Here is a 24,428-nt window from a genome sequence, read left to right on the forward strand (position 1 = left end):
GTTCGTAGTTTCCATTGTTTTTGGTGTCTGCCCCCAGTGGGTGAGGTTGGTTCAGTGGCTGGTGTAGGCTTCCTGGTGGAGGGGACTGGTGCCTGTGTTCTGGTGGGTGGGGCTGGATCTTGTCTTTCTGGTGGGCAGGGCCGCGTCCGGTAATGTGTCTTGGGGTGTCTGTGAGCTTAGTATGATTTTAGGCAGCCTCTTTGCTAATGGGTGGCTTGTGTTCCTGTCTTGCTAGTTTATTGGCATGGGCATCCAGCAGTGGAGCTTGCTGGCTGTTGGGTGGAGATGGGTCTTAGCACTGAGATGGAGATCTCTGGGAGAGCTGTCGCTGATTGATATTACGTGGGACTGGGAGGTCTCTGGTGTACCAATGTCCTGAGCTCGGCTTTCCCACCTCAGAGGCTCAGGCCTGACACCAGGCCGGAGCACCAAGACCTTGTCAGCCACACCGCAGGTAGGAGACAGCTAAATATGCAAGTATCTCAGTGGCTTCTTAAATGATGGGAAGATGTGATGCATGAAGGACACCAACTCAAGTCTCACAGTTTAGTTCTGTGATCTTGGACCAGGCAGTTAACTTCTCTGTGCCTCAGATTTCCTTTTGTGCAGCACCTCCTCGCCCCAGAGGCCCAGTCAGGTGCGAGGGAAGGGCTGTCGCTCACAGGCTGTGCTGGGAGGAAGCCCGGGAGGCTGGTGCAGGACTGCCAGAGCAGTCAGATGCCTGGCACGGTATTAGATGCTCGAGATACGGGAGTGAACGAGAGAGATGATATACTTTGGCCTCCTGAAGTTTATATCCAGTTGTATTTATATCGAGCAGGGCATATAATTTCCTTGTCTCAATTCTCTCATCTGTGGAGGGAGAAGAGACAGGCACTGCGTCCCACTCACTGTGTTCTTGGGGAAAGCGCTCCGCCTCCTTGGCCTTGGGAGGGCCTCACACCAGCATGTGTAGGGCGAGGGTGGGGTACCTAGTGCCCAGAGGCCTGCCTCCTTGCGGCATTTGGGAGGTAAAGGGGGACCACTTTACCTCCCAACGGGAAACTCAGCGCCCCTGTCCGCAGCCGAAGAACCGGCAGTTTAAAGGCCACGGGCACACGGAAGGCGAAGGATGCTGACGGGGGCGGCCTGGTTGCGGTATTAAGTGTGTTTCTGTGAACAGCTCCATCTGCCTTTCCTCTCAGGGGGAACAGCATGGCCGCCTCTCCAGAACACCCCTTCGAGCTGTTGACTTTTGCTTTTGGCTCTTTCCCTTTGTGGTAGGTGGGAATCTGTCGTCCTGGAGACGTTGGGTCTGATGTCTCACACCTAAATCTTCACAAGACCTTCTGCATTCCCCATGGCGGAGGTGGCCCTGGCATGGGGCCCATCGGAGTGTGAGTTCTGGGCCCTGGTTGCAGGATGGCTTTGGAGACTGAGAATCAAAGATGGGTCTCAAACTCTCTGTTCTTCTCTTCGAGGTCTTCAAGTGTCAGGATACCTTCACATGTGGCGTGCCTATAAGGGCTGGGTGAGGAGCAGTGAAAGGGGTGCTTTTAGGGTTTGTCTAAGGAGAAACAGACTTAGATTTTGTTAACCACAGTGTGTGACCACACTCAGCTCCCAGTCATGCATAGACAGAGCAGGATTATTAACCGAGTGATGAATAGGGAGCTTTACGGAGCATTATGGCTGAGAACCGGCGTATTAGCACCTAGAAGTGCCTCTCAGACTTTAACTTAGACTTCTAAGCAGCTTTTCTTTGTTTCTTTTTAAAATCAGCTGATGGTTACGCCTGAGGATCTAACACATAACATGGTGACTATAGTTGAGAACACTATTGTATAATTGAAATTTGCTAAGAGAGTAGAACTTAAACGCCCCTCCCCCCAAAAAAAGTGAATTGGGTGTAAGATGTTGAACACTTTGCAGCCTGAATTCTTATTACATCTGAGATAAGTAAGAAGGAAACAGACCTTATTACTAGAAATAATTGGATGAAGTCAGAATAAGACTAAAGCAGTATCTCGTAGCAGTTGATAACTTTACACCATGAAGCCAAATCATCTCATGAAAATGGTGCTGAGCAGCCATTTCCTGAGCATCTTCATTTTTCCAAAACTGTGCCAAAGGGGGTCAGTCTTCAGGAATGCTGCGAGCCTGGCCCCCTTGCTTTTTTCTTCTTTCCTTTTTGATTACTATTATTTATAGTAAGTGAAGGAGGCCCAGTGCCTCAGCTGTGGGGGAGGCAGGGTGGCTGATGTTCACGTGCTGGCCTCTGATGTGTTACCCCATGGGGCTTCTTCTCAGCAGCGTCCTTCTGTATCCCTTAGATGCCTTGGGAAAGAGTGTGGGAGCCAGGGCTGGGAGGGAGAGGGTGTGTAGGGCTGGGATGTCACCACATTCTTGTGAGCCCATGGCCCTGCATACTATTCCAGGCTGCTTGTCTCTGCCAGATTCGCCGCCCCGGTTCTTGGGTGAGCTGCTGGGATGCTGATGGCTGCTGAGCCATGCCTCCAGCAGAGGAGGAAGGAAGGAACACTTCCTGAACATCTGCCCCTTAGCAGGTGCCGGGTCCCTCCCATGTCAGAGTTCCTCTGCTAGGAATAGAGCTTCCCAAGAGGGCCCAGCACCTGCCTGTTTGGTTAGACTGGATCTTTTTACAGCTTCTAAATTTGTATTAAAAAAAACAATACAGGAAGAAGCATCTTGTCCCTTTTCTGCCTAATCATCCCATCATTTCGGTAAAGCCAAGCGAAGATGCCCGGCCTTTGGGTACCGTCAGCGCGGCCCCATGGGGCTCCAGTTCCATCTTGCCCATTTCATGGGCTTATATTAAGGTGAGGCCTATGGATGTGTGTTAGAGGGGTGGGGGGGTGTGATGTGTGGGTGGGGAACTGAGACTGCAGACTTGAAAATTGCTTACTTGAGTGGAGAAACCTTCCTAAAGAGATCAGCTAAAACTCATTTTGTCTCTTCTTCATCAGGCTGTTTTCCTTTGGGTTCTCATAGTGGGTTTAACACCAGAGGAACTGACATGCCAGATATATTTTTCCAGACAGAGTTAAGTACCATGAGTCATATAGATGTTCTGGCCACGTCATTTGGTTTCCTGTAGGATTTGTACGGCCCCTCGCAAGTGAAAAACAGTACACATACTAATTATTACACTTGGTTGAGATCCTGGGATAAATTTTAGGAATACATCTCGCTTTATATTTCTTGGGAGCCTGGAGGATAAGATGAAAATAGCAGAAATTTGCTTATGTGGTGGTTTCCCAAAGCTCTTTGCCCTTTAGGGCCTGTGGAACTATACTCTTGGGGGTAATTAGACTTCGTCGGAGAACAGGCTTCCTTCCTTTGTGTTTTTCCAAGAAACACTATGGCCAGAGTTTATTTTATACAGCTCTTGTTCAAACTGTCCTGCCTACCTCCTGGGCTGAGAAGACCGTGCATTGGATAGGAGCACTTCTTCAGCCGCTAATTAGAGCAGCCTTCCCCAACTGGCTCCCCTCCTTAGAGGAAGGGAGGCTTCTGGTGAAATAAACCCCTAACTCAGCTATGCAAATAACACCAGATGACTCTTTGGGCTGGTTGTTATTCTTGAACAGTGTCGCATTTATGATTCTTAATGAAAACTTTCTGGGAAGCTGGAACAACAATTCTGTACCCCAGAGACTAAAACCTGCTTTTTGAAATGATACTCCAGTTAGTTTGCAAGTAGTAAAAACAAAAACAATCATCATAAAGGTCTGCTTCTTTGCAAACAGAATCTAATTTACAGCTTCCTTTTGGTCTCTACAAACCTGAGTTATTTGTTATGGAATGTTATTTGGGCTGGAGATGAATCACGTATAGAAAATAAATGCCCCAAGGCTGGTTTGGCCATATGCCAGGAACACCAGAGAGAGCCTCAGTTTAAAAATGAAATAAATAAAGTAGGGTTTAAGCCACCCCTCTGACCTTGGGCCCTTTCGTTATTTCAGGCTGTTGTTACTTATCACCTGGACTCTAGAATTATCTTCTCTCCCTGCTGCAGTCCCTCTTGGAGCCTCCCTACAGGACTGCTAGATTCCCGCCAGGGCTCTCCCTCCTCTCCTCGCTTCCCTTTGCCTCTGCTGCTGGATCTCACTAGCCTAGCCTGCACAAAATCCTTAGGGGATTCTTCCAAAATGCACTTGCCTAGGGCCCATCCCAGAGAGAATCAAATTCAGCATATGCAGGTTAGGGCTTGGGCCATCAAGCTGCTCAGAGACTCTGATGCACAGGCCGAGAGGCAGTGGCTAGCTGAACCAAGTCCAGGTCCTTCCCAGCAAGGGTTTGAGGCTTGTGAGAGGTAGTCACAGCCTACCCGGCTCTACAGCACCTCCCAAGCTGCAGCCATGTGCCTTCCATTCCCTACCTTTGTTTCTGCCATTCTTCTCACTTGGAGTGTCGTCCCCTTTCTCTTTGTCTATCCAAATTCTACCCATTTTCAAGTTTCCACTCAAGTTTCTAACTCTTACCCTAGGAACCCTTCTTTGACCAAAATGTGTCCTCTCCTTACTTTGGACTTCGGCGTCCCTGCCCTTTTACTTGGTGCTTTCTCATTTGCTTTACGTTAGTTATGTATTAATATACATCAAGCCTCCATCATATGAGGTGTTTTGGGAAGAAAGTAGTGAGTAAAAATTGGTGCAGTCCTGGTTTTAAGCTCTTTGCTGCTAATGGCATTCACCCCATATAATCACAGGGACTTATGAACCACCAGAAAAGAATAAGATTGAACCTGGCAGTTGTTAAACATAAAGGCCTCAAATATGGACAATTGGAAGACAAACCATACAAAACGGATTCAGTGGGGATTTTGGCCAAGATCCCATGAGATTCCTGGCAATTATCAAGGCATCTCAAATTCACAATGAACAACCAAACAAAACCTCCCCCAAATGCATGTAACCTAAGAACAATTCTTTTTCTTCGGTAGATAACACAATAGTCAGCAGTTAGTTTTGCCCTGTTCTAAGCTTTGTAACTACAATAAGAAGCATAAAATTACTGTTCAAAGGAGAAAACCAAAAATTATTTCAGGCTTAGAGAGGATTGACAGATACCCTTGTTAGGATATTTCACTCATCTGCAACCCAGAGAGCGATGGTAGGCCGATCTCCTTTGTGAGTGGGATTATCTGGGGAGACCTTTGGTTAGCGTCCATTGGGTTCCCTGTTCTGTGGCTGATGGCTCTTTTTCCCTCTGTTGCAGATGATGGGAGGCAAGGGCCTTAAACAGGCCACAGAAATTGCTATATTAAATGCCAACTACATGGCCAAGAGATTAGAAAAACACTACAGAGTCCTTTTCCGGGGTGCAAGAGGCAAGTATGAACTTTAGTCTGTATTCACCTTGGTTTTCTTCCACCTAGTGGATGAGGCTTTCAGAAGAGGGTGGGGAACTTCTGTTTCTTAGCACAGACCAGAGAAAAGCCTAGAGTTATTGGAAAGCACTTCAGTTTAGTAAACAGGATATCACTGTTTGCAAGGCTCTGCCATGCACTTAGTCTCTGAAGCGCAGCCCAACACGGAGCCCACACCACTGAGAGACGTATACATAAATACCATGCACTCGTTACCTCCTCCAGTTCCATGGGAATGAGTGGAGTAATTCAGACTGGGCAGAGGCAGGGCAGAACAGTTGGGAGAGCCTTCTGGGAGGAGCCATTTGAGATAAGCCTGAAAGGAAGAGTAGCAGAACCCCAGTAAACAGAGATACAGGAGCAAGCCGGAGAGAAAGGAGTTGTCTGGGTGGCAGGAGTGTTGGGTGGGTTGAAGGATGGGATAGGAGGAAAGGGAGCAGATGAAGATGAGGCTGGAGAGGTAGCATGGGGCTTTGAAGGCCTTGGAAGGCTCTGGACTCTACAGTTGGGCCAGAAGGGTTTTTGAGCAGGGTAATGACAGGATTAAGAGGATGTTAATATCATTAAGACAGTAGGAGATGAACATGCTGTTAGAAGTAGAATCAGGGGAGTTAGTTACTAATTAGTTGAGAGTGAAGAAATGTTAGGTAAGCCTCCCTCTTAGAGGGAGTAAGAGATGGAGGAACAAGCTCTCCCTGGAAGTGATGGGAGAGGCTGGAGCAGGTAGACTTGCAGAGATGTGGCTCTGGGCACAGGATCTGAGAGCAGGCTCTTGGAATTGGTGGGACCCAAGGAAACAGTGTTGAGAAGCCAGAGCAAAACCCCTGAAGCAGATGGCTACATGGAGTGGGTGCGGAAAAGTGGCATCTGGTGAGGGGGGCTCTGCGCCGAGGCAGCTTTAGATGCCCCCCTTCCCAACCCCCAGCATTTGTCATGGCGCCTGTCCTTCCTGCCTCTGCTCTGGCCCCACCTCCTCCCTGAGGCTGCCCTTTCCTTTCCCGGTGGTGAGAACTGCTCCTCTTGGCTCCCTCCTCCACGGAGGATTCTCCCACTCCGTTTATCATCTGGCTGTCTCCTGCAGACCTTGAGCTCCTGCCCGGCGGAGGCTGTGGCTGCCTCGGTCCCTGGCATCGTGTCAGCACAACACGCACGTGTCAGCTGACGCACATGTGGGTGGTCTTACGTGACATGGAGGGACAGGCTGAAGAGCAGGTGGCTTAAAAAGACTGAGGTCTCATGAGTCTTAAAAAGCACCATTACCTTTCACAATTAGGAAGCCTTTGGTCACCTTGGAAAGCAGTTAGGGCCCAACAGTGCGGTAGATGCTAGATGGAAATGGGCTGAGAAGTAGGCTGAGGTTGGGAGAAGGGAGAAGCTTTCATGGTTTGGGGGGTTTGGTGGTGAAGGGGGACAGGAGCTGCTTCAATAGGATGCAGCTTTGTTTTTTTTTTTTTTTTTTTTTTCGGTACGTGGGCCTCTCACCGCTGTGGCCTCTCCTGTTGCGGAGCACAGGCTCCGGACGCGCAGGCTCAGCGGCCATGGCTCACGGGTCCGGCCGCTCCGCGGCATATAGGATCTTCCCGGACCGGGGCACAAACTCGCGTCCCCTGCATCGGCAGGCGGACTCTCAACCACTGCGCCACCAGGGAAGCCCAGCTTTGTTTGTTTTTAAATAAGAGAACAAGATGATTTTAAGCTGCCAGGGAAGAGGCTGTGAAGAGGGGAGAGTGAAGCTACAATAGAGGGAATAATAGGAGGGGGAGTCAAGTCAACCTGGAGGTGATGGGAGGGTGGCGCTAAGAGTCAGGTGGACAGGCGGCGCATGGGCTGTGGGCACAGAGTCTGAGACCAGGGAGCCACGGGTCTTGAGCTTGGGGCAGAGAGAGCAGAGAGCTGTCAGTAACCAGTGCCCAGACCCAGGGCCACGGGTAGGAGGCCACTCTTTGGCTCTTAGTGTCTCCAGCCCAGGGAAGTGTGCATCTCCACCTGTGATCTTTAATTTAAAGGCTCATCTTGCTTTGTAAATATGTATCCAAAAGGGTGGTTCTGGAGTTTGAAAATAGAAAAGAACTAAATAATCGGGAGCTCTGGTTAACAATGCTCCCCAGAGAGTAGGAAAGAAAGTTGTGGGCAATATGTCTCTAAGCAACACAATGAAATGCTTTTGTTGGGTATGAAAGAAGCTACAAGAGCTACTAATTAATTCAAATATAGCTCCTGTGCTGTGAGATGCATCCTGCTTATGTATTGGCCTTCAGGATTAGCATCAGTATTGGTTTTGTCTGATTATATAAGTCATGTACATATGCTCAACATAGAACATTTGGACAATAAAAAAGTTTGAGGAAGAAAATGTAAGTGATCCATGGTTCCATCAAGCAGACATAACCACTGAATATTTTGCTGTATTCCTTCCCACCTTACTTTTAGACAATTGAGATCATATTATAAACACAGTGTGTATCCTGTTTTTTAACTTTATTTTATATTGCGATTATTTCCCTCGTCATTAAAGGTGCTTTGAAAGTTGCTACATCGATTCTATCATATATACCATGATTTAAGTAATTGTAGGGGTCCCCCCCCCGCGCCCGCCTCCTGCCCACCATGTTATTTGCATTTGTAACAATGCTGCAATGAACATCTTTTACCTAGATTTTTTCTTTAAACGTCCTTGACTATTTCCGCAGGTTAGAGTTGTAGAAGAGAAGTTATCTCAGACGATCTGAATGCATTTAAGTTCTTGAAATGTATGGCCTTATTTCCCCTCAGAGACAATAGCAATTGATTTCATTCTAAGAGCATACGCGTGACCATCACATTAGGGCCCAGAGAGCACCAAGTGCCAGGCTGGGAAAGCAACACAAACCAAACCCAAAATGTCTTTGCCAATTTGATGGGTGAAAATCATCTTTTTGCTTTAATTTACAAGGTTTAGGGTTTTTTTTCTTCTAATTGTTATTTTTTATTTAATACTTCCTTAGGATTAAGTCTGTTTAACAACTTCATTGAGATAGGATTCACATACCATACACATCACCCACTGAATTTCAGTGGTTTTTAGTGTGCTCACAGAGCTGTGAGATGCAAGCCTGAGTTCTTTAGAGCAAGAACGAATGTGGTGTGGACCGCATGGGGATGCATGGCACTCCAGGAGAGGAAAGTGAATGAGCACCTGTGGCTCAGGTGCCTGCCGTGTGCTTGGCATCATGTGACTGGTTCGGGCAGAGACTGTCCCAGGAGATTCGCAACACAGAAAGATGGATGAAATTTCCATTTGTTTCCATTTTATCCAAGAATTAAATAATGAATTGTATTTCTTATCCCAAGCAGAAAGAGATTGGTGATTACAGACTTTCTTACCCAATCCCAAAGTTCATGAAACCAAATATTGTCTCGTGTTTGGTCTGGTAAACACATTCATTATACAATCGGAGGCTTAGTATTTTAGAGTCTAAAAAAGAATGATCGCCGTACCTCCTGAGAGCCCCAAATAGAAATGTTCTTAATAAACACATTGTATTCCAAAATGTCTAATGGCAATATTAGAAGACGTTACTCATCTTAATCATATTTACCAGCTCTAAATAAGACTGGAATCACGGACGACTGTGAGGCAATAATTTTAATGAACTCCAGGCTTCCCTTTATGAACCATTTCTTTGAGAGATTTGAAAATACCAGCGAAACTTGTTGAGGCTTAGGGTTTTGTGAAACAAGGAAGTGATAGCCAAGAATTGGGATGGGGAAGCAGCAGTGGTATTTATTCTGCTAGGATAAGGAAAGGAATTACCTCAGGTAGGGTGAGGCGTTTTTAAAGGAGGAACTGAAAAAATTCACAGGTGTCTGCTCTTGTGGGAGGCTAGGCTCACTGTTTGACCCGAGTTCCCATCAGTGGATAGGCCATTTTGTTAGTAGCCCAGTGTTTTATTTACGTTTTAATTTCTTAAATGCTTATCTCTTTTTGACCTTAGGCAAACCTAACTCTGCCTGGAAATTCCTGTCCCTGAGAGGTTTTCCGGTGGCCTTTATGGGCAGGTGGACATGGGCCTTAGAGGCTGGACCCTCACATCCCTGGCTGGGAAGTGACCTCCTGAGGCTAGAGGGGGATGGCCCACCTACTTGACCTCATTCCCAGGGAAACAGGAGTCTTGATGCTGTTAGTTGTGGTCCCTGGGTTGCAAATGAAAAGCTTGACCGAGTGTTGATTGCCCACCCAAGCTCTCTAATTAGCTAGTAAGTTCCATTTATTTCTAGGCATTCACTCTGAGGATGCAGGATAAGAAGGTTTCGATGCCTGCTCTCAAGGAGGGTTTTGGGAAGCCTTATCTTTCTGTAGCACTTTCCCATGTCATCTTCAGCCTTGTAAGATAATTAACACATGAGGGGTTGAGAGGGGGGATGTTCCAAGCTTAGAGCCAAGCCGCTTTCTTTCTTTTTTTTTTTAGTTGGGGTATAGTTGCTTTACAAATCTGTGTTAGTTTCTTCTGTACAGCAAAATGAATCAGCAATACATATATATATATATCCCCTCTTTTTTGGATTTCCTTCCCATTTAGGTCAGCACAGAGCATAGAGTTCCCTGTGCTATACAAAGTTCTCATTAGTTATCAATTTTACACTTAGTAGTGTATATATGTCAATTCCAATCTCCCAATTCATCCCCCCCCCTTACTCCTTAGTATCCATACGTTTGTTCTCTATGTCTGTGTCTCTATTTCTGCTTTGTAAATAAGATTGTCTATACCAGTTTTTTTCAGATTCCACATATATGTGTTAATATACGATATCTGACTTACTTCACTCTGTATGACAGTCTGTAGGTCCATCCATGTTTCTATAAATGACCCAACTTCGATCCTTTTTATGGCTGAGTAATATTCCATTGTATATACGTACCACATCTTCCTTTTTCTTTTTTTTTTTCTTTTTTTTTTTTTGCGGTATGTGGGCCTCTCACTGCTGTGGCCTCTCCCGCTGCAGAGCACAGGCTCCGGACGTGCAGGCTCAGCGGCCATGGCTCACGGGCCCAGCCGCTCCGTGGAATGTGGGATCCTCTCGGACCGGGGCACGAACCCGTGTCCCCTGCATCGGCAGGCAGACTCTCAACCACTGCGCCACCAGGGAAGCCCCACATCTTCTTTAACCATGCGTCTGTTGATGGACATTTAGATTGCTTCTATGTCCTGGCTATTGTAAATAGTGCTGCAATGAACATTGGGGTACATATATCTTTTTGAATTCATTTTTAATCTTTTCCAGATACATACCCAAGAGTGGAATTGCTAGATGATAGTTCTATTTTTAGTTTTTAAGGAACCTCCATACTGTTCTCCATAGTGGCTGTATCAATTTACATTCCCATCAACAATGCATGAGGGTTCCCTTTTCTCCACACCCTCTCCAGCATTTATTGTTTGTGGATGATGGCCATTCTGACTGGTGTGAGGTGATACCTCATTGTAGTTTTGACTGGCATTTCTCTAATAATTAGTGATGTTGAGCATCTTTTCAAATGTTTGTTGACCATCTGTATATTTTCTTTGGAGAAATGTCTGTTTAGGTCTTCTGCCCATTTTTTGATTGGGTTGTTTTTTTTGATATTGAGCTGCATGAGCTGTTTGTATATTTTGGAGATTAATCCTTTGTCAGTTGCTTCATTTGCAAATATTTTCTCCCATTCTGAGGCCTGTCTTTTCGTCTTGTTTATGGTTTCCTTTGCTGTGCAAAAGCTTTTAAGTTTCATGAGGTCCCACTTGTTTATTTTTGGTTTTATTTCCATTTCTCTAGGAGGTGGGTCAAAAAAGATCTTGCTGTGATTTATGTCATAGAGTGTTCTGCCTATGTTTTCCTCTAAGCGTTTTATAGTGTCTGGCCTTACATTTAGGTCTTTAATCCATTTTGAGTTTATTTTTGTGTATGGTGTTAGGGAGTGTTCTAATTTCATTCTCTTACACGTAGCTGTCCAGTTTTCCCAGCACCACTTATTGAAGAGGCCGTCTGTGCTCCATTGTATATTCTGGCCTCCTTTGTCATAGATTAGGTGACCACAGGTGTGTGGCTTATCTCTGGGCTTTCTATCCTGTACCACTGATCTATATTTCTGTTGTTGTGCCAGTACCATACTGTCTAGAGCCAAGCCACTTTTATTTTGCTCTTCCATCATCCCCCCGACCCCTCTTCTTTCCTTGCTCCTTCAACTTACCCTTTCAGACTCTCAGCTGTAGTCATGGTTAGGCCCAGAGGAAACACATACTCACTGAAAATTAAAACTTGTACTGATCAGTTTATACAATTTCTACTTCAGATTACTCTGACTCACCATATGCCATATATTTGTATATTTTTTCTCCTTAAAAACTGCAAACAAAGATGAACATCTTGGCATCTGGCCTCCAAGAACAACCAAGTTTAAATTTCACCCCTTTTCAGCCTCGAGAGAGAGAGAGAGAGAGAGAGAGAGGCCGAAATCCCACTACAGTTTCCATTTGAACGTATTAGAATATGGACTTAGAAAATAACATCTGAACCTCATTTTGAAAATGGAGCTCTTCCCAAACCACTTGGCTGTGGCGGGGCCTCTGCAGATGAAGTCTTGCTTTAGCAGCACTGGGCTGGGCTTGGCTTGATGCGGCCTTTGAGCTATTACTGAACCTCTGCTTGAAAGACTGTGCTGTCTGCCCGCCAGCAAGAGAGACTCCTCCCCACCGTGTGTCCGTCTCCTCCTCCCCTCCTGATGGCTGAGTGTTCTTCAGAGCAGTGAGCTCCATTAGCCGCCTTCTTTGAGTCATTGTCATGGTACTGGGATGGCTGCCAGAGCCTCAGAAAAGGTCGAAGCTTGAGGTTGGGCTCCCCAAATGGGGTAGTGTCGTAGGGCATTTAGCATTTCTGAAATTAATAGTTGATGAGGATTTAAATAATGTCATGATTTTCCCCCTGAACATTCCAGCTGGTCATTCCTTTTAGGCACTTTTTTTTTGGTCTAAGTTTATCTACCTCTGAATACACCTTTCTAGTTTTGAACCACACTCCTTACAATTGAATCCTCATCACGGTTAGAAAGCTTGTTTTAAAAATATGCAGTGACAGTATATTCAAAGTCTCAGGTTCTCATACTTTTGTTTTCAAACAAAGCCAATCCCTTCATATGTATTCATCACACAAGAAGCTGAGCAGTTCACATACTAGATCTTCAGGGGCTGTTAATGACTGGAGCTTTTCTTCTCAGGCTTGAGGAGTTATGTCAGCTCCAAGTATCTGTAAGTAGATTCACTGTTTGCTGAGGGTCAGGATAGCGGGTTAAGAAGGAGTACGTTATTTTCACCTGAGTAGATACTTTCCTTGAAGGAAGTTCATCAGTTGTGTGGGCCATGGAATTTGGGAAGCTCCCGGGAATGTTGTTCTATTTAAGAAAATGCTGACTTACTCCGTGGTTTATTCTAGATGTTGGATGGGTGGTCAACAAGTCATGCTGGGGAGATGGCAGCCTGAGGCTAGAGAGGCAATTGGTTTACAAATTAGAACAAAGTGAACTGACCCCCACAAGACTTCGGCCTCATCAGCTCCTTGCCACTTGTGGTGTGCTGTTTGACAGCCCTTATTTCTAATTCTCAGCCTGAAGCCTGAAACCAAAACCTCAAAAGCCCCTTTGAAGAATCAAATAAAATTCTGTGTCTTATGGATATTTGTTTAGTATGTATTTACACACACACACACACAGAAGAAACCGTTATTTGATGTTGGGAGCAATGTTGTTGAAAAGGGTGTCAATGTACCTTTAACTCTAGAAATATTTTATATAAAAGGATCAGCCCCATGATGACATGTTTAACTGTCCCAAGTAGATTTTAGGTCCTTTGAGTAGAAATGGTCTCATCCCCTGGGATCTCAGCAAGTCTTCCAGCTACTGTTCCACCTCCCACCAGCCTCCTGGCTCATGGGTGTGTTGAGCACTGAGGACGGGACATATTGGCCCAACATGTTAACAATTTTTATATGTAATAAGAGCAGATGAAATCTTTGTTGTCAACTATAAACTTACCAAATGCCCATGGTTTCTTGGTCCTCAATGATATGCATTAAAAAGCTGGTTTATTTGTTCATTTGCTTGGGTAAAACAACAAGCTGATGTTAATCTTGAGCTGAAATAATCTTCCTCGACAGGTTATGTGGCTCATGAGTTTATTTTGGATACAAGACCCTTCAAAAAGTCTGCAAATATTGAGGCCGTCGATGTGGCCAAGAGGCTTCAGGATTATGGTGAGTGGTCTCCCGGGAGTGACCCCTTGTAGGGGAACTTGGGTTTTTGACATTCATGTAGCTGCCCATGTTGGCTATGGACCACAGACTGAAGGTGCAGGTACCATAGTAACCTGATCCACAGGCTAAATGGGGATCTGGGGGCTGTGGATAGAGAAAAAACTTTCCCCATGACTCCATCGGTACCATCCTTCAAAAGATATTAAATCACGCGTCTTGAATCCATCAGCAGCTAGGTAAAGACGACTTTATAGTTAACAAAGTTAAAAATCCCAGAGAAAATGATTGCTGCTCTCTGCCCATGTTTCTGGTAAATCCTTCCACCTATCCTACTCCTGGTAAACAGAGAGGTCCATGAAAGTGAAAGAAGTGAAGCAGGCATCCTGTAGGAGTGTTAGAAAGATGAGTGGCATTTGAGTTTTATAGCCACCTCAGTCGTGGCATAGCTGTTTCAGCTGCTCGTAGAGATGAAGGAATAGGTGCACCTTGTTTTCCCAGAGATGATGTGGTTTTCTGTGAAGTCTTTTATCTGTGTGTTGTTAGTGGATGTTCACTCAGCACAGCCGTTATTAAAATACATTTTCTTAGTGACATTATTAATAACATCACAGAACCTTCAATTCTCAGGAAGGCTAAGTTGGGGAGAACTTTGCCTTTTGATGGATGTGGAGTCCTATCTGAATTTTAAGATGATTTGAATGACTTCTTTTAATAAGGAATGTAAAAACTTTAATAATTTAATAGTTTTACTATCATAACGGGAGTCCCACGTGTGTGACTCATTTCTCTCGTGAATGAATGATATTATGTAGAGTTACACTGATAATAAATGGGAAAACCAGAGTTTTCATTAATGAAATTAGCCATTACCTCAAAATCTCCTGTTGGCTGCTCCTATGACCTGACTTAACTTCTCAGGCAATGGCTGAGTGATGGCTGATTCAGGTTAAGGCTTCCCTTCTGCGATATGTGGTCTGTATCCCGCATCTGACTGCAGCAGCATTTGCAGGGAGCGAGGTGGGGGATGGAGGTAGGAGGGAAGTGGTGTTTGAAGTCACTGCCCAGTATTTCCAAGTTCTGCTCTATCTACAACCTTGATATTTTGATGTTTGATAGAGTGATGGCTATGCTTGCCCTAAGCCCAGAATTGTCCAGGTGCCTGGCACATAGGAGGCACTCAGAACAATTGTGCTTAATAAGTGAGAGAATGAATGAATGGCTAAGTAAAAAAAAAACAACAGTGAAAATGACAGCACAGATTCTGGGTCTGAATCACCTACCGAATCAGAATTACTGATGACACTAGGGGTGAGGCCTAGTGATCTGTGTTTACAAGCACTGGGATGAGTCCTATCCGGTGAGTTGTGGGTGGGGCATGCTGCCATATGGCAGAGATTTCCAGACTTAACCTGATTCTGATATGAGTTTTTAAAGGCTCATACCTTGGATTTCCTGAATCAGGGTTAAAATCCAGGAATCCATGTTTCCATGACAACTCAGATGGTTCCAGATATGGGAACCACTACAGCAGAAAATACTGGGCTGAATTTGCTCACACATGGAATTGAGGTCAGACTTAATGGGTAATGAGATCAGCTTGTTGTTTAAAAAAGAAATCCCTGTCTGATTTGGGTGACACAGTTGTAGGCATTTGTCAAAATTCATTAAATTGTACACTTAAGATTTGTGTATTTCACAATAAGTAAACTATCACAAAAATATGGGGACAGACATTGAATTCTAGCTAATAATATGCATGCTGAAGTGTTTAAGGGGGAAGTGTACTGATGACTGCAACATGCTTGGAAATGCATCAAAACTAAGATGGATGCCTTAGATATGTGATAGGAATAGATGAGTAGATAGATATGTGATAAAGCAAACAGAGCATCATTGTAGATTCTAGGTAGAAGGTATATGGGTGTTCACTCTGCAGTCCTTTCAACTTATCGGTATATTTGAACAATTTTATAATAAAATGTTGAGAAGACAATCCCTTAAAGAATGCAGGCATGACTCTATTATAAAGCACTCCACGTAATGATGCACACCAGAATTGGGAATCATTGCCCTCCAGGGCCAACTTAGTTGACAGAAATATCAACCTGGGAGCTGTTCTTCATCTTTTAAAGTTTCATAGGAAAAAGTGTAAGAATTGGGGAAAAGTTTTTGGCTTTTGTCCAGGAAAAGACACTCTTGACCATGTGTCTTGTCAATTGATCTTAACACGTGAAAGCTTTTGGAAACATAGAAATACCTTCAGCCTGTATTCAGTGTAAAGGTGAAGACTTTCTACATCCTGGGCAGGCCTCAGTTTCCTCATCTGTAAAATAGGGACAGTAACACTCACCCCAGGCTCCTTAATGCTTGTTACCTCATTATTTAACTTTTGGTAGGCTATAATATTTTAATTTCTCTTAACCTAAAGTATTACATGAACATTATAAAAAGATTCTAAAACACAAAGTGAAATAAAAACCCTAGCCTCATTTTCTGGCAATAGCCCTGTTAGAATTTTAGTATTTATTCTTCAAAGCAGCTTCCCTCATAAAATATACATACATATATAAAGTGTATGTATATATATATACATATACACACATCTATAAATGTGTAAATATATAAATACTTTGCCATTTTTAAAATAGAAATGAGACAATATCATTAGGTAGCTTGCCTTCACTTAAGCTGGGTAAACATTCAAAAATATTAACTAATATACATTTAAATACTAAGAATGGTTGCATATTTATTGTATGGAAGCCCAGTAAAATTTGCCTAACCAATCCTCTATTGTTGGATGTTAGGTTATTTCCTAAGCTTTTCTTCCATAAATAGTGCTAAAATGAATCCCTAGATATATACGGTAGCAAATTTATCAGATTATTTTCCTTGGGATAAACTATAAGATGGGGAGGGTCTCTTCTTCCCAATTGGGGAGGTCAAAGTTAGTGACACAAGTTCCCCCATCTCCTTTGCAGGATTTCATGCCCCTACCATGTCCTGGCCAGTGGCAGGCACTCTCATGATTGAGCCCACTGAGTCGGAAGACAAGGCAGAGCTGGATAGGTTCTGCGATGCCATGATCAGCATTCGGCAGGAAATCGCCGACATTGAGGAGGGCCGCATCGACCCTAGGGTCAATCCACTGAAGGTACGTAGGCACTGGTACTTTATCTAAAATATCCCAGAGAGTATTAAACAGTGTCTGGATGGTGTGCCGGCAACCTCTGAAGTCTTACTGGAAGATGATATTCTTGCCTAGAATAATGCCATTCTTCTGAGCAGACCGTACGTTCATTACCTGGAAGTTTAAATCTTCTTGAATCAACACAACCACTGTACTCAAGTATAATGTGGTTATTTATTTTCTTTTTCCTTTTTTTTTTTTTTTTTAAGATTTTTTTGATGTGGACCATTTTTAAAGTCTTTATTGAATTTGTTACAATATTGCTTCTGTTTTATGTTTCCGTTTTTTGGCCACGAGGCATGTGGGATCTTAGCTCCCTGACCAGGGATGGAACCCGCAACACCTGCATTGGAAGGCAGTCTTAACCACTGGACCGCCAGGGAAACCCCGAATGTGGTTATTTCTGATATGTTTTAACTTTATGTATGCGTTTGGTGGTTGCAGGAGCTATTTACCCCACAAGGACCCAGTTGGCTTCCAAAGGAGGGAGCAGAGGCTGAAGGACCCTATATAGTTGGAGAAGTCTTATCATTCTGTGTCTCTGTTTGATGTACTCTACTGAGATTATTTACCTTATAAACTCTGGATAAATATATTCTTTTATTGGAGTAGTTATCTCTTAGAACAACCAGATTGGTACTTGGCCTGAATGTTTTACCATGTTTATGGCCTACACTGGAAAAAAAATTGTTAGGCATTACTTCGCCTCTTCCAAAATATGTTCCTTTTATATCTGGTCAGAGCTCTAAGTTCTGCATTAGGTCCAGACATTATTAAGCTGAGGGATCATGAACTGAGAATACCTCGAAGGCTGTGGTTCTGTTGTTATGGCTTCAAGCCAGAGGAGTATGAGATGTTCAGGGGAGCTCAGACAAGTTCCAGAGCTGCCCAGCTGAAGGTGGAGTGCTGGGGCCAGTGGCTGGCGGGAGAAGGCCAGCACCGTGCTCAGTGTGAGTTTGACAGGGTAGTGGAGGAATATATGATTTGCTCTCATTATTATTTCTCTTTTCTCTGGATTCTTTCAGGGTTTAGGCAGTTTTTTTAAAAATAGCAATAGACATCTGAAGAATACAATACTGAGATACAAAAGCAAGTGGAGGATAATACTCACAGGATGATATAAGGTTTAAAAGTGTACCAAACTAGGCTCTATGCAGTTTATTAAAATATGCAGTAATAGTATAAAAACACGATGAGAATTGTGACAACCAAATTCAAGGTAGTTGTTATCGCTGGGGAGGAGGGCCAGCAATAAGATGGAAAGGGGATATGCAGGCAGCTTCAACTGTATCTGTAATGCTTCTTGTTTTAAAAGGTTAAGAAATATGACAAAAATGTTGATTTATGTTGGGTGCTTATTTTATTACTGTAACTTTCTGATATTTGTAATATTTCACAGTAAAAATTTCCCTACCAAAATTTCCTTACCCCCCCAAACTGAAACAAAACCACCACCCTCCGTCCATGGGCTTCCATCACCTCACTGGTTAATGTGATGTGCAGAAGGAAAAGGCAGTGTTCTGCTCTGACCCCTCTCCCATCCATGTCTCTGTCTCAGATGTCTCCACACTCGTTGACCTGCGTCACATCCTCCCACTGGGATCGGCCGTATTCCAGAGAGGTGGCAGCATTCCCACTTGTAAGTTCTCCTCTGAAACTGGATGGGCCAGCTGGTCCACGTTCATGGGTGTATGAGAGGCCATCACCTGCTCTGAAGGGCTCCCACTCTTGCTGTCTCCTCACCATAGTGACCACATGTAGTCAGAACAATGCAGAACCCAGGAATTGGCTTTCAGAGCTCTGAGGTCAGAGTCAGAATGCCAACCAGGGGGCTGGGAATCCTCGGGGTGCACAGTGCAGGAAGACCAAACAGGAGTCCCTGTCAAGTGGATCGATGTTTTCTACCATCATCCAACAGAGAGATGGCCCCAAATGCAGTCTTTCTCCCCTTTGATTCTTAGGTGAAGGTGCTCTGTGGTATGCTCGGCAGAGTAGGGACAGGGGGATTCGGATGGACAGTAACGAAGGAGTTTGGATTTTAGCTTTTTATACTTTTTGAGTACTTGTTGGGCTAATGGTACCTCAGGCCGTGGGAATATCATTGCAGTTTCCTCTTCCCCACCAAGAGAAACCTCTCAGAATATCCCAGAAGATTTCCGTCTTTTGTCCCTTGCAGCCCTTCGTGAAACCAGAAAACAAATTCTGGCCAACCATTGCCCGGATTGATGACATCTATGGAGATCAGCACCTGGTTTGTACCTGCCCACCCATGGATGTTTACGAGTCCCCATTTTCTGAACAGAAGAGGGCCTCTTCTTAATCTTCTCTCCCTAAGTTCAAGTGACTGATTTAATGGCTTTGGAGCGCCTGATAAAGAAATGTTTCACTTTCCACCGCAGACTCAAGTAGGGGTTTTATATACTGTGTATATTTTTGTAATCTCTCTCAAGGTAAATGTAAATACAATTAGCATAGTGAGTGGAAGCTCATTGTTGGAAGATTGATTTGCTTTGGTGCCTCTGCTTTCACATGTAGCAGTTGACGTTCAGGTTGCCTTGATTGGGACCACTTAGTTTTTTGCATAGAAAATTTGGGGTGTGCTAGTAACTTTAACTGCAATGTAGCAAGTTTGCAGTATAGAGACTATACTGAAGATCCGATAGACATATTTTTATTCCAAATAAGTCCTTGTGGACTGTGCCATCTGTGGGAAATCCCAGGGCAAATGTTTACATTTTGTATACACTGGAGAAATCTTCTTCCCCCTACTAATTTGCCTAATCTGTAATAGTATTTCTGAGTGTTCTCCTTTTTCCATGTGTGTAGTTTTTTAAAAATCTGCAATTAATAATATTCTAATAAAAACACTGCAATTTGAAGAATGCCTTTTTGGTCCACTTTCCAATGTTAACTCCCATGTACCCTAGTTTCGGAGGAGTTTGAAGGGTAATGAGAATACCTAACCCAGTAGAACCGTTACATTATTAGTTGTGTCTTTGGCTAAAGAAACAGTTTGTATGTCTCGGTCAGCAGTGAATGCCACTTTAGCCCTTTCTGCTAGAATTGTGTTTGGCTGCATATAACTGAAAAACAACCACAGCAGTTTAATTAAACAGCAGCTCATTTTTTCTCATTTAACAGTAAGTCCAGAGATAATAAGCCGAGGGGTAGTCTTCAGTCTTCCTGTTCTGCCTTCTTTGCATACAGTCTTCATCCTCACGGTCTTAAGATGGCTACTGCATACCCAGGCATCACATACCCATTCTAGGCAGGAAAAAGGAGGAAAAACAAAAGGCAGATTCCATCCAAGTCAGCTGCTTTTGAAATGCTTTCCCAGAGGTTCCACCCAGTAACTTCTGCTTACTTTTAACTGGCCAGGCTTGGTTCAAATTGCCACTCCTAGCTGCAAGGGAGTATGAGAAGGTCTTTTACCTGGGCATGTTACTGCCCCAAAGAAAACCAGAAGTTTGTTAATTGAAGAAAAGGAAAAGAATGAGTTTCAGGTAGGCAACTAGCAGGCCTGCCACAAATAACTTTTCCCTAGAAATAGCAAATGCTTCATATGTTCTTCCCCAAAAGTTATTGAGCAGCTGCTCTAACCCTGACTACTTGGTTCCTTGTTTGTTACTCAACCATCATTCAAGCTATTATGATAGTGACCTGGATGAAAGGTCTGCGTGCTCTACTGAATGCTCTGCAAGCGGTCTACTCATTCTCACACTTAAAAGTTTGTAGAACTGTTCATTTCAGCCTAACTAAGCAGTAGCGGAGCGATGGGATCCATGGTTCCTTTTTTACATAATAATTAAATGATTAATATCTGTTGAGTACTTCTCAGGTACTATTCTAAGTGTTTTATTATTTCATTGGAGCCTCACAACATTCCACTTTTACACGAGGGGGAAGGTATGGAGAGATGCCCAAGGTCACACAGCTGATGAGAAAGAACAGCCAGAATTTGAACCCAGGCTGAACAACTCCAGTTCCTACCGGTGTAAACTGGGTACCACACTGCCATGGTCACCACACACCTGAGACTCTGCCCTTCCTGAGCTGGAAACCAGGCTCTCAACACAGACTGACCATCAGGGAATGGAGTAGCCCCTTCTGAGGAAGGACAAGCATGTGTAAACAAACCATCAGAGTGAACAGCAATTCTTTTCTTTCTTATCAGACTGTAAAGTGTTAGTGGTCGAGTGCCCATGTTGTCTCCACAGCTGGTCATTCACTGCTTGCCCTGGAATATGTTAGGGGCAAAAGCAGGTGATTAAGAGAGTTGAAGTAAACTGTCTGTCTTCACTATTAAGTCACTCATGCGTTCACCTGAGGCTTGTGCCGTCTTTCCCTGCTCCGGGTCTTTGCCCGTGTAGTACCGTCCACCTGGAGCACTTGTCCCTGTCACCTTTGCTTTGCTGGCTCCCGTTTGTTCTTCATGTTCCAGCATCTCTTCAGGAGGTCTTCTGCACGTCTCCATGAAATGGGATCTCTCTCTTATTTTCTAGCTTGGCACTCAGTTTGTTATCCTACACTCTTTGCACAGTTAGTAATTATTCTGTTTACTTGGTTTTTGTCTGCCTCATTAGACTAAGTTTTCTGAGAGCAGGGACCATATCTCATTCATCATTGGATTCCCAGTGCTGAGCTGGGGTCTTCCACATTGTATGTGTTCAACAAACAAATATAAATTGAATGAATGAAGGAATAATCCTTGATCTCAAAGAGGGACACTGCCATGGAAACCAGTATTCCCAGTGCATGCTGTGAGGGTTCTATTAAAGCTAAGTACAAAATGCCAGGCCTGGGAGACACGCCTCTGGACAGGCTTTGTGTAGTTCCCCCTCACCCCCACCTTGTGATAAAATTTACCATTTTAACCATTTTAAATTATTCAATTCAGGGGCATTAAGTACCTACAAAATGTTATGGAGAATATATACCTTTTGAGCACTTTTGAAGATGAGGAGTCTGATGTAGACACACACATACATCCTGTGAATCGGGCATCCCCTTGGCCTTCTCACAGCCCTGGGACAGGCCACAGGCCACTCCTGGAACAACCCTCGCCTTGCAGCTGTGTGTCATAGAGGGGAAGAGCCCCAGCTCAGTCTGAAAACCCCATGAAGGATTTCCCTGGTGGTGCAGTGGTTAAGAATCCACCCGCCAATGCAGGGGACACGGGTTTGAGCCCTGGTCCGGGAAGATCCCACATGCCGCGGAGCAAGCAAGACTGTGCGCCACAACTACTGAGCCTGTGCTCTAGAGCCCGCGAGCCACAACTACTGAGCCCACACACCTAGAACCCGTGTGGCGCAACAAGAGAAGCCGGCGCAACAAGAGAAGCCACCGCACTGGGAAGTCTGCGCACCGCAACGAAGAGTAGCCCCCGCTCATTGCAACTAGAGAAAGCCCACGCACAGCAATGAAGACCCGATGCAGCCAAAAATAAATAATAATAATTTAAAAAAAATCATGAACCCTCTAGATACATATAGGGAACGTGTTTTCCAATGACCATACTGGTGCCTTTCATGCAAATAAAGGAGGTAGGTGCCAGTTTTGGGTGCAAGAAGCCATCTGGGACAAGCAGTTTGGAAGTTGAGATGTTAGCACTTTGAGAGGTTTGCAGGGCTCTGGGACCTAACATTTGGCTCAGACATCAGCCAGGGTTAGGGATGTTACCTAGGGCAGTGGTTTTCAAACCTTAGTGTGTCTAGATCACCAGAAGGGCTTATAGACAACAGAATGCTGAGCCCTGATGCATTTCTGATTCAGTACCTCTGGGGTAGGGCCAGAGAATTTGCATTTCTAACAAGTCCCAGGTTTTGTTGCCGCTCAGCTTTCTTTGTTCACATTTCAGAGACATTTCCAGAACTCTAAGCCTTTAAGGGATGGGTCTGGGGAGGCAGGTAGGGGTGAGGAAGAGGCTGGACTTAGTCAACCTTGCATCTTTTATGCAAATCTTACCATTTTGAGAGGAAAATCCCTCTATGACCGGAGTAGACTGTCCTAGAGCCGATGCCACCTGTGCTTCTGCCTGTCTGGCCTGCTAGGCTCGCTCCTGCCATTTGGAAAACAAATCAGCTTTATTATCAATAAGAAGCCAATTGGAGACTGTGGTTTTAGACCTCTAGCTGGAAGGGCTTGCTTCTCCATTTTTACCCCCATGCTTCAGCAATCTGAGCCCGGGGACACCCCACTCAAGAAAAAAGCTTGAGTCTGTAGAGCAGATACGCTAATCCAGAATTGCCGCCCTGTGCTGATCCCAGGTGAAGGGAAGAGATAAAGGGGGGGGGGCCTCCCCAGTGCTAGTGGAGTAACGTGGTGATCATCATCAATCACCTCCTCTGGAGAGCAGTAAGAGGTAAGCCAGGAGGCAGGAGTGTTACATCAGCTGAGGTCATTCCAGAATGTCCAGAAGATAAGAATCCAGGAAGCAGGAGTTGGTGCCCAACACAGAGCATACTACTCTCATAAGTCTGTTTATTTTCCTGCTGGGTGTAGTGCAGGATAGCAACCAGAGTACTTGCTTTGTAGTCAGACTGCCTGGGGTGGTATCCCAGCTCCCCTATATCGTACCTGTATGGCCTCAGAGAAGATAATTAGCATCTCTGAGCCTCAGTCGCCTTATCTGTAAGATGACATTACCACTCCTAGGTGAGAGTGAATTCGATATATTGTTTGGAACCTGGCACAAAGTAAGTGCTCCTAAGTGTTAGCTCCTGTTATTATCCTCATCTTCACATAGGATCTAGTGTCCTATTCTATACATCCTGCACTCCCTGTACCAGCACAGGAGTCCTGACTCCAGTTTGACTTACCTTGCATTCAGATCCATCTTCTTTCCCTTTCCATTCCTAAGGGCCCTTTTCCTCTGGACCACCAGAGAAAGTGGGAGGAACATGAGCTGTGACTTCATACGGATCTGGATTAAATTCTCAGATATACCAACTGTTTTGAGACAACAGGCAAATTCACTTATCCTTTCTGCACTTCAGTTACTTAAGGTATAAAATAGCAATAATAAAAGTACTTACTTCAGTCAGCCTTGTTGTAAGGATTAAACAAGATAGAGCGAGCACTTGGCATAGTGTCTGGTACCTAGAAATCACTAACTTATTCAGCAAACTGACTGAGCCATTATGTACCAGGCACCATTCTAAATGACAGAGATAAAAGATGAACAAGAAAGTTAAGTCCTCTTTCATGGGACATCAATTCTAGATGGACCAACACATCAAGACTTCACAGTATTAAATGTTCTTTAGAAAACAAAAACCAATATGGTCTGTGGGTGGGTGGTGTTTGGGAATCCTTTATATTAGGTGACCAGGGAATGATTCTCTTACAAGGTGACTTTCAGGCTAAAATCTGAACAAAAAGAAGCCAGCCATGACTAGATGTGGAGAAAGGGCGAAGGGGGTGTTCAGGAAGAGGGAGAAGCATATTCGAAGGCCTTAGTATCTGTATTCTCCATCTTATTTATTTAGCATTTGGTTATTTTCAATCTCATATGTAAAGGGTTTTAAGAATCCCTGGGAAATAGGGAAGGAAGAAAGAAGATGAGGAATAAACGCTGGGGTCGAAGAAAGGTGTCCGAATCTCTCTGGA

At 44.4% G+C, this 24,428-nt stretch overlaps 1 protein-coding gene and 1 long non-coding RNA gene across 6 annotated transcripts in view; one reads left to right on the top strand and one right to left on the bottom strand.

Annotated features, from left to right (window-relative positions):
* Nucleotides 1-19,698, top strand: part of GLDC (glycine decarboxylase) — a 99,583-nt gene extending 79,885 nt beyond the window's left edge. For 3 of the 5 annotated variants that reach the window (XM_029202517.1, XM_029202515.1, XM_029202518.1), the window contains 6 exons: nucleotides 1,264-1,376; nucleotides 2,678-2,819; nucleotides 5,221-5,332; nucleotides 13,535-13,630; nucleotides 16,612-16,784; nucleotides 18,379-18,980. In XM_029202517.1, coding sequence (XP_029058350.1) covers nucleotides 1,264-1,376; nucleotides 2,678-2,819; nucleotides 5,221-5,332; nucleotides 13,535-13,630; nucleotides 16,612-16,784; nucleotides 18,379-18,624 — 882 coding nt within the window. In that variant the 3' untranslated portion in view covers nucleotides 18,625-18,980. The other 2 variants (XM_029202516.1, XR_003790765.1) reach the window with 2 other exon arrangements.
* Nucleotides 19,699-19,889: 191 nt separating this feature from the next.
* Nucleotides 19,890-24,111, bottom strand: LOC114884043. The gene is made up of 3 exons (XR_003790766.1): nucleotides 23,639-24,111; nucleotides 22,785-22,878; nucleotides 19,890-20,084 (listed from the first exon to the last, which is right to left on the bottom strand). It is a non-coding gene; the product is annotated as an uncharacterized LOC114884043 (long non-coding RNA).
* Nucleotides 24,112-24,428: the final 317 nt, after the last annotated feature.

Source organism: Monodon monoceros, unplaced genomic scaffold (genome assembly GCF_005190385.1).
Source record: "Monodon monoceros isolate NGI ecotype Baffin Bay Population unplaced genomic scaffold, NGI_Narwhal_1 Super_Scaffold_5, whole genome shotgun sequence".
Lineage (NCBI taxonomy): Eukaryota > Metazoa > Chordata > Mammalia > Artiodactyla > Monodontidae > Monodon > Monodon monoceros.